Here is an 11,196-nt window from a genome sequence, read left to right as displayed (position 1 = left end):
ACTCTATTAAGAATGTTATGACATTTGAAACAAGAGATAAATTACACTCCTTTTTGGGCAGTCTTGTGATAACTGCATACTCATAAACTTCATGCTTCAACACTCTCAGGGGTTTATTCTTTAAAAAAAAACACGCTATAAAATTAAAAAAATCCAATTTTTTTAAATTTTGAGTCTGTACCAAATTAAGGGTTAAATAAAAGTATCTAATTTTCTATTGATATGGTAGAACTAAATAGTAAAGTATTTTTCATGGTATTAATTTCAATATTGTACATAATTTTATTTTTTTACAAAAATTGTGTATTTAATTATGTACCATGGCTAGAGTTCTTCTTTGCTATTTATAATAAATTTTTGACTCTTACCTTTTCAGATGATGTAGCCATTAAACTGGCTATGTGCGGCATCAGTTTTAAAACGCTATTACAAAATCATTTTATATGGGATCTAAGTCGGGTATTGTTTTTTATATTCACAAAGGAATCAGTTTTATTATACAATTTGAACGTCGTTCAAATTGTATAATAAATATGTTTTTATCTTTATCTTTACTTCATATACTTATTAACTTTGTAGATTTAATATTGCACTAACAATTTTTTTTTTTTAAATTCTTCATTTTGCATTCTACAGTGATCTGATCAACTTTACCCATGGATTCTATTTTATCATGAATATAACTAACTAAATGTTTAGAAATTGATGGCTGATGTTCTCAGAGTTTGATTTTTGGAACTCCACTGTATCTAGCTTATCAGCGATTTAAAATTATATTAAACAAGTTAAATTTGCATTCATTAACAATAATAATTTATGTGATGATATAAAAATGGAAGAGCTTTTTATTAATAAAAAATACTAATCAAACTGTAAATATATATATAACTTAGGAGTACCATTATCAAGAGTGCATTTTATTAAGCTTATCAGTGAGGTAGGTTCCGCACAATATATGTCTATTTTTTTTTAAATGGAAATTTTATTTCAACTTAAATCTTTAATCAATTTCAGTCTTCTTCTTTTTACATCTTCTAGTACTGTTAGTATGTCCCAGCCAATTGGGTTTTCTATTTTGAAATGTTCTGATTATGCTTATATTATTGTTCTCTCATTACTTTTTCATTTTATCTGTCCATATAATAATCACCAATCTCCTACAAGGAAATATTTTACTACAGCCTACCTTTCAGCTTATTCCTCTGTTTTCTTAGATGTTTCACACTCATACAGACGTAAACTCCAAACATAACATCTCACTTCATCTTACTACATAACAAGTGTTACTTTTCATTAAATTCTTTCTTAGCCATTGGTAAGAATTGATTGTTATTTTTATCTTATATTTTTGGTGAGTAATATCAGAAAATAATTATCGAAATACGTTTCAATAAACCAGGATCAAAGAAAATGAGATTATGGTCATAAAAAATTATGGAAAAACTATTTAATTTAAGTTTTCCATTTTCCTTTCTTACTGAACGATCAACCTGAATATAATATGCAGGGTGCAATAAAGTGAAAATATTATTTTATAGCTTTCTTTGAATAAACAGATCTTGGACCGAAGTGAGAATGATTTATAATGAATATGTTTATTAAATCTTGGGATCCAATACTGATGATTTCAACAGCAAGAAACTAGAGTAATCCGATTAATGAAGAAATTAATGAATTAATAAATCCTTTTTACTGAAATTGTAAATCATTTTTTTAAAAAGCATTAATGATAATTATTATTTATAATTTTGTTTCTACATCTGCCATTCTTTTATTTGGCAAAAGCATTAATAAAGTGGCTAGTATATTTAACACAATGAATTCAGAGAATGACATACCATGGTTTATGCTATTGATTATTAATATTATGGAAAATTGAAGTGATAAGATCCTGTTTATTTAAACAGAATCTTATAAGAAAGCTTAATCAAATAAGAGAAGGATTGATTAAATCAAGTGCAAGAAAGATAAGAAAAAATACAACAAAAAGATTAGAAATCTGAAACCTCTAAAAAAATAAGTGCTACCGAAATCTTATCTTAAAAGTTGAGCTAGGGATAGAAAATGGAGATTGACCAGGTAGGTACAAGGCACTGCCTGACGACAGATTTCCATTGATGCTAAAATCTTTTAATTTTTTTATTACCAATGATGGGTGCAAACATAATACAATAAAATAATAATAAAGTGATGACTAACTTTTTTTATTGATGGATGGAAGTTAGAAATTTAATTCTGAAGTCAATGACTAAGAAAAACTAACTATTAAAAATCACACCTTACCCTCTATTTCAAGAATAAAGTTTGAGTAGTTTATGAGGCTTGGCTGATAAGTTTTGCACACTAGCGTGCTTACATGAAAACAAAATGTACTATCAAGTTGGGTGTGGCAACACATGGATAACTAAAATCCCCTTCTACAAACCTGCATTAATAATGCTTTGAAATCCATGTACCGATTTGTTTTCAGTAGCAGTTAAAATGGAGTCAAGTATGGCCAATATGTCAACACTGTTTAAACAGTGCGCAATGATAGAATTTTTAACAGCAGAAAATATAAATTCTATAAATATTTTTTACTGTTTACGATAGAAAAACTTTTAAACGGTTTACGGTAGTGAAACATGTTGACAGTACTGTGAATAAGTGGGTGTTGAAATTTTGTGAATGTGCAGCTGGTAAAGCAACAATTGAGAATGCAACTTGCAGGGGACGACCAGTTTCTGTGACTGATGAGAAACATTGGAAGGAGGTGGACGATTTACTTCGAAGTGACCAGTGAATCACCCAGAAACACATGCTATTTAGTTAGGTATATCTAAAGAATGAACAGGCCATATTTATTGAGCAATTGGGTTACCGAAAAATCTGTGCAAGATGGGTACTATGCAGACTCTCTGATGGCTCTTCGCAAGCTCAAGTTTGAGCCTATTCTGCATCTGCCATAGTCGCCGGATTTGGCTCTGTGCGACTTCCACTTCTTCTCTCATTTCAAGAGGGATCTCAAAGGTAATCATTACACCATTGAAGATGAGGTGAAGGAAGCTATGGCCATTTGGATCCGAGAAAGACCACCAGAAGTTTTCAGTGACAGAAGCAAAATCTTGTCACACATTGGGAAAAGTGTATCAGTGTAAATGGACATTACATTGAAAAACAAATGCTGCACTTTGAAGCTAAGGTATTCTACTTTTATTCATTTTTTTATTCCATTCCAATATCTCTTTTCATTCCCATGCAATGCATATATGTGTAAAATTTATCAGACGAGCCTTGTACTTTGATCATTAAAATTTTAAGGTAAGTTACCTTACTGGGTAAGGTAACCTTAATCTAAATACAGTTTATTGTACAAGGTAATAAAAAGTAGATATTGAAAATAAACTTTCTAAGCTAGATTCAGGCTACTGTTGATAACAACATTAATAAAGTAAGATATGATACAATAGGGTAACAAAAATAACGTTTTAAATAATAAAATTAAATTCATTTTATTTTGATAATTTATAACATACATAACAAAACATCCAATTTTATTCATTATGAACAATATAACAAATGTCATAAATATTCTTAAAAATATCACAAATTTGTTAATATAATTTTGATTTTACAATCTGACTAAAAAAAAAACATTACAAAATGATCATTAAACAATTTACCTTATTTTTCATATTAAATTAATAACTTATTTTTTGTAATAAATTTAATGATCATTCAACAATTCACCTTATTTTTGTATTAAATTTAACAACAACAACAACAACAACAACAACAACAACAACAAACATGATTAATTAAAAGGCAAAATAATTAGTTTTATTTAAAAATTGAAATTTTGAAAATAATCTGCAATTTTTTTTTAATTATATGACTTAAAACTCTAAATACATAATTCATTATATTTACAACAAGAAAACTATATCATAAATGCATTAAAGGATATAAGGTCACACAATAAAAAATTTTAAAATTATATTACAAACCTTTACAATTTATATAGATTAATGTAAAAAGAATAATTTATAAAAACAATTCATTAATTGAACTAATATCAAAAGCTGCAGAACAAACACATTTCATTATTGTATTAATAAATTTATAAAATCCCTGAACTTTTTTCTAGAATTAAATTGAAGGAGAATGTATAATTATTTACATTGAAATTGAAAAACAAATCATTAACTAGATATTAGTCAAATTAACAGATAAAATACAAAGAATGATAAAAAAAAATAATGCACATGATAATAGTCTCTGAATAATTCAAATAAATCGCACATTACTTTTTAATAATTTAGCCTAAATGATTAAACACATAATGCTTTAGTTAACTTCACATATTTTTAAAAATCTGTTCTTGTCCATTTCATGGAGAAATTTTTTTAAAATGCATTATTGTATAAAAAAAGGCAAAAAACACACTTAAATTAATTAAAATAGTTATAAACTTTTTTGAATATTAATTTATAAACAAAAAAAATAATTTTTTTAAAAACAATAAAAAAAAATTATTAAAAAAAGCAGTCATATTTACTCCTTATAAAACACTTAAAATATATTTTTTACCTAACATTATATTGATCATGAATTTTCTATTAGTAAAGAACTCCTAGGTCCTATTACTACAAAAATATACAATAGTAATTTATTCTTACTGGTTGGTACCTATGTTATCTTTTTAAAACATATTTAAACCTCTAATTAATGTTATATTTACTTTCAAGCGCACTTCTTCAAGTATATTAAGATCTTGATTTTAAAAATGATATCCAAACATAAAATTAATACATAAAAGAATTAAAATATATATATATTGTTTTTGTCCATATTCCCCTCTGTACTATCTCAAAGACAAAAGTATAAAAAACTGTTTACCACCAAGAATACAGAATTTAAATAATGCTACTGACCTTCATTATTAAAATTCTGTACTCTTGGTGGTAAATGGTTTTTATACTTTTGTCTTATACTACATATATATAGTATTAGAATATGTGTGTGTATATATATATATAAATTTCAAATGGTGTCCAAAAAAATAGATACATTAACATAAGTAAAAGCAGTGCATAATTTAAAAAAAAACTAATTAATTTAAAATCATATTCTAAGATTTATTTCCATTTATAAACATAGAATTATAATTATATTGAAAAAAAAATTATAAATTAATATTGCTAAAATTTTCCCAATAATAACCACCTCCGACTAAGAGTATTATTCATTATATATAAATATGTAATGTATACATATATAAATTTTAAAAAAAGATTTAAACTCTTAAGATTTAATGTAACCCATTCACCATCACGATAAAAAAAAAAAAATCAACTGGATTTTTTCTTTCTTCGATGTAAAAAAATGAAATGATTTCAAAATCATGATCCAAAAAATAAAACTAAAGTATTTTTCTAATCATGTAGTTTAAAATTCCACCGTGTTTGTAATAAGTAATATCGACTTCAGTATCAAACCTTGAGAGCACTTCAAAGCTACGACCATCATTGATCTGAAAATCATAAAAATAATAGTCATTTTAACTCTAAACATAAATATTAAATGCTATATAATTTTAAATAATAGTATCAACTATATTTCTTTTTATTTGCTTAAATAGATTTTCTTCAGTATACTGATAAGTTTCTATTTTATATAAACAAATATAACTCTTACTTCTCCATTAAGACAATCAACGAATTAATTATGAATGAATACTAGTCATGTACAACAAAAAAAATTACTTTATTCAGTATTGAATGCAATCCCAAAACAACGGTACAGCATTTATTTGTCAATCTATTCAGTGAAAAATGAAAAGTTAAAAAAAAAATAGATGACCAAGTCAAGTATGTAAATAGCAATAAATAATAAATAAGGGACTGAAATTTCACAGCAGTGGAAAGGAAGGGCTGGGAGAAAAATAGAATTATAATTTTGATTAAAGAAATGAAAAATTAGGTTTGCAGAATCTTGTAATTAATATAAACTTGTAATTACTGGGACTCTTCTAAAACTGTAAATAAAACATACTTGGAAGAGAGGTTGGAACTGCAAAGAATTGTGATCACAAAATGAATTCAGGAGAAAACACTGATCTGATCTTAATATAACAATGACTAAATGTAAGGAGAAATTTAAGAAAGTATAGAAAAATCAGTGAACAAATGATGCGCTTTAATCACACTAAACAAAAGTTATGGAAGTAAGTTTGGTAGAAAACAAATGTATAAATTTAATGAATGAAATCATAGTATTGTTGGTGGAAGATATTGGATGAATGTTGGATACATTGACTTAATGCATAGAAACTGAGAAAAATTTTTAGGAAAATGAAGTCAAACAATAGTTATTCCTCTGGTTCATATGGAGAACCGCTGTTAAGGAGGAAAGAGAGAACTAACAGGTGACAAGAATACATTAAAGCTCTGCATAAAGGGAGATTATCTGATAAAACTGATACACGAGAAAAAACTGATCATTTTGTAGAAAATATGCTATGACTTGAATCTTAATAAGAGCTCTGAAAAATGTTAACAGATTCAAGCAATAGACATCAAATTAAGGTCTGAACTACTATGCTGTTTGGGGAAAATAGGGCTACATAGGCTGTAAACATTATAATTTAGAATTTATGAGACTGGAGAAATATTTGTAAATTACAATAAAAGAGCTAGTATTTTTAATCATACCAAATAAGCAGGAGCACATGAATGTAAGGACTACTGCACAATGCTTTAAAGATCTTCCAAATTAGCAAATACAGTTAAACCTCTATATAACGAAATTAAAAATCCTGGGAAAAATTTGTTAAATAGAGGTTTTCATTATATAGATGTAACAAGAATTCTCTGTCTAATCTTCTTTTAAGAATGTTTTATCCCATTTTATGATGAATTAAAATTAAGTACAGTTATTTTTGTTAATAGCACTATAGAAAAAAAAAGTAAATGTATTTTTTTGTCATGCGTTAACATATTAATCTAATACATTATACATACTGTATAAAAAGTATGTCAGGTAAGGACTTACAACTTACTTGGAATGGATGTGGGCTATACTTACAAGCGTGTTGTACTCAATTGTAGGTTAACACACTGTATTTTTATTTCCTGCACATAATCTTTTCACAACGATAACACAAAAAATGAATAGACTAAAACTTTTTTTAAATTGATTAAAAAAACATTAATCCTAATGCATTCTTTGGTTTTTGATAGATATTAATAGGTAATGTTTACAGTATATAATTAATACAGTATTAATTTATTACTTGAAAAGGTGAGTAATTTTCTGTTGGTTTCTGTGATTGAATAAGTATTCAAAAAAAGTTTCACATTTATTTAAATACTGTCATGTACTTCATCCTTGAGCTGTAATCCAAGCCTAATTGTTTTAAATTACTGTAAAACCTCGCAGTCTGTAGGTTTTCTCTCCTCCTGCTGGTCTCTGCAATTTTCATCATCTTCTTCTTCTACCGGTTCAGAGGATTTACTAACACTATGAAGTATGTCGTCATTGTCTGGAAAATCAGAAATGGTAACCAGCAACATTTCCAGTTGTTTGGAGGAAACTTCAGTGACTTTTTAACTGTACTAGTGTCATCATCTTCTTTATTCCATTCTCTTATCGTGGTACTAAAACCAGCTTTACAAAAACAATGGAATATTGTTTCATAGCTAACATCATTGATTCATGCTTTTGATAATTCGGAAATGGACTTCCAGAGAACAATAATATTAACAGAAACAGTCATCTTTCTCTACAGTAGTTACAATTTTTTTCAGGATTCTTTTTCGGTAAGATGCAATTTAAGATTTTTAATTATCCCCTAATCCATTGATTGTACAATTAATGTTAAGTTTGGTGGGGAAAATATGACTTTTACATTAGTATATACAGAATTGATGTCTTGAAGATGTGCTGTACAATTACAATTTTTCTTTTTTGTCTGGCAATCTGTTTGTCAGCTTTTTTACCCAAACTGTAAAAATGTTGGTCATTTGATCAAATGTTGTCAATTTTTGTTAAATGTGTAGTCTACCTCTAGAGATTTGACTCCTCGAAAACAATGTGAAGTTTTACTTTTCCCAATTACCAACATTTTAAGCCTTTCAGTTCCTATTATTTTAGCAGTCACTAACACCGTAACTCTTAGTTTACATTGTTTACCACAAAAGCATGGATCATTTTTAAAAGTTAACGTTTTGTTAGGTAAACATTTGAAAAATAGACCCATCTTATCTGCATTGAATATGTTTTGTCACGGATATTCTTCTAAAATCAGTTTCAACACAGTCTGTTTCCAAGTTTCACAGTCACTTGCACTCGCACTTTCTTTAGAAATTACTTTATGAATAACACATGTCTTTTTTTAAACTTCTCTAACCACAAATTGCTGGCATGGAAATCTTTGTGTCCTAATGTAGCTCAAATTCTAGGGCTTTTTCTTTACTTAATGTCCTGGATATCAGAAGCTTTTTTCATGCATTACTGTCATCCATTTTAAAATGGCTTTGTCAATATCATCATACGTGCACCTTTTAATTTTTTCTCACTAGATTTTCTTTACCCTAGTCTAGTTCTTGTAGTATGACATCCTGATTTTTTAAAATTATTGACAATGAACTTTGTAGGATTCCAATTTTTTGGGCAATATCTTTTTTTAACACCTTTGTTAACTTCATGTATAATGCTAATTTTTTCCGAAACACTAAGGCACTTCCATTTTGACATTATATGTGGCACACTAAAGAAACAGTACAGTACAGTACTGTATAACGTGAGTAACATAATCCAAAGACAGGACTAACTGAATTAGTCCCAGGAAAATTATTGCTGAACTGTATGTATGCACTGAACAATGGAGGGAGTATATGTTGAATGTTTTCTAAGAATTCTATTTGTTATGTCTACATAATGTAGATAAATGAATAAAGGTTTGCACAGTAATTTTAGTGCTCTGCGTTAGTTAACTGATTTTAGGAAATTTCACTACTTTAATGTATAGGCAGACAGTAACTGCAGAACACGTGTTTAAATCTTTAGAATTTTATTGTTAAAGGGTTATAAGAGAATCTTGGGAATTTTTACTTTACCAGTTAAATAAAAAGAACCCGTCATTCTTCTTGTTGTCAACAGTACTTTGTGTTTGTACACAGATACAATTTAGGTACGAAAATCAGAATACCTTAAACTCACAGAGATGTACAAAATACCAAATTTAATGTCATTATTTTTAAAAACATTTCATAAAAATTACTGTATTATGATAACATTTCCTTATATAGAGGTATGAAATATGAACATGGAGAGGAATGAATATGTTAAGTAGATATAAATTTATACATAGTTTTATTAAAATGTCATGGTGCAATAAAAAAATTTGTAATATCAAGGTTTTTGTAATATCGAGGTTCGACTGTAAAATATTTTAAAGAACTTGGTGTGATTACAACAATGTATAAATTGAAATGATTTAAATGTATAAATCTGGTTTCAGAAAAAGTACAAAAACATGAGTCAAATTTTACACCTCAGAAATTTTTACAGGCATGAGAAAAAAGCAGGTGCCCACTCAAAATATAACAAATCACAGCTTTCACAGAAATACCTGCTACTCAAAAATTTGTTTTTTTATTACTATTTATCATATGTTGTTTTCGAATAACATAGAGCCCTGATGACAATTTTTTAAAACAAAATTTGAAATTTATGATACTATCAATGATACAAATCATGAATAGTAACCATATCATGAGTAAATTAATAACTTGTACTATTTCTGTTGAGAAAACAAGAACGTAAAACTGTGGCTATATTAAAACATCATGGTATATAAAACAATCATGTCATGGGACAAACAAGGTGTAGGTTCAAAACTTTTTGGAAACTAATTTCTAAAGTATATTTCCTTCAGAAGGTTGTTCAGCAGCTACATACTTTCGCTGACATCTATTAAAGTTGTTGGAAATATTCCTAGAACCAATCAGAGATACTGTCCTCAGCTGCTTCATTGCACTGGTCATCATATTATTAATGTTCATATATTTTTTCCCTTAGAGCATTTTTCAAGCAAGAAAACAATAAAAAATCTTTTAGTAACAACCCAGGAAAGTATGGTGCATGCTTTGAAGTTGTTACATTATGTATACTCATCCAAAAATGCCAATGTGTTGTCATGGTAAAGGATCCAATTCTTTGTTTTTAGGACCGTTTGTTTTTTTGAATTCATTTTTTAGAAAACTTCCTCTGAAAGAGGAAATGATAAAAGATATTGATGTATATTTCCCTGTTCACTCTGCCTATCAGGAATGAATTCATGTATACCCTGTGAATAAAAAAAAGAAGCTTTCAACATAATTTTTCTTTCATTCCAATCCAAGTGATTTCTGCGATTGTAAAGACAATGTTAATTTCCACTCTCACTGGTGTTTTGCATACGGATCGTATAAAAACATCATGCCTCATTTCTTGTTATGATGTTCCTAAGAAGATTTTGATCTTGATCAGCCGTAGTGATGAGATCTCCTACCAATGTATGTGAATTTCTTTCAGATCTACAACAACTTTCTTGAAACAATGTGCTGACAAATGTTATGCATCTCCAGATCATTATGGAGAATACTATGGTAATTTCTGATTGCTTCCCAACAAGTGAGGCCATTTTCTTGACATTTTTGATCTCTTCTATCACTTTGAACAGTATTTCTAACATGCTCTATATTTTCTTCATTTGTCAAGGTAGGTGGGTGCCCAATATGAATGTCATCTTTAACATTAACATGACCATCACTAAACCAAGGTATCCAGTATTTTCTTAATTGGCTGGCTCATCATATGCTTCAAGCAGTTGTTGAAAAAGTGTACATCTTTAACAATGATTTTTTAAGCAAAATTTAATATTTGTGTGCTGTTCAATTGTTGACATTTTTCACTGGTACATAGACAATATGAAAGAAAAACAGATTAATATTGTTGTATGTGAAACAGGAAACACATGAAGGGGCTATACATAAAACTAAAAATCTCCTTATTGTGATGGCTATATTAAACTGTACAAGGCAATTCCAAGAAATTTTTGAACCTACCTTGTATGAATGAAGACAGTAAAATAAAAATATTCAAATTACAAATATAAAAACACTAACAAATAACTAGATGAAGAGATCCATTATTTATAAGTTTATACTGCAC

At 27.9% G+C, this 11,196-nt stretch overlaps 1 protein-coding gene across 3 annotated transcripts in view; it reads right to left on the bottom strand.

Annotated features, from left to right (window-relative positions):
- Positions 1-3,539: 3,539 nt before the first annotated feature.
- Positions 3,540-11,196, bottom strand: part of LOC142324832 (cytoplasmic aconitate hydratase-like) — a 120,642-nt gene continuing 112,985 nt past the window's right edge. For 2 of the 3 annotated variants that reach the window (XM_075365850.1, XM_075365851.1), the window contains exon 18: positions 3,541-5,512. In XM_075365850.1, the coding sequence (XP_075221965.1) occupies positions 5,402-5,512 (111 nt within the window). In that variant the 3' untranslated portion in view covers positions 3,541-5,401. Of the gene's footprint in view, positions 5,513-11,196 lie in introns of all 3 variants that reach the window. The other variant, XM_075365849.1, reaches the window with a different exon arrangement.

Source organism: Lycorma delicatula, chromosome 5, assembly GCF_047948215.1.
Source record: "Lycorma delicatula isolate Av1 chromosome 5, ASM4794821v1, whole genome shotgun sequence".
NCBI classification, from domain to species: Eukaryota; Metazoa; Arthropoda; class Insecta; order Hemiptera; family Fulgoridae; genus Lycorma; species Lycorma delicatula.
This window is presented reverse-complemented; position numbering and strand designations above follow the sequence as displayed.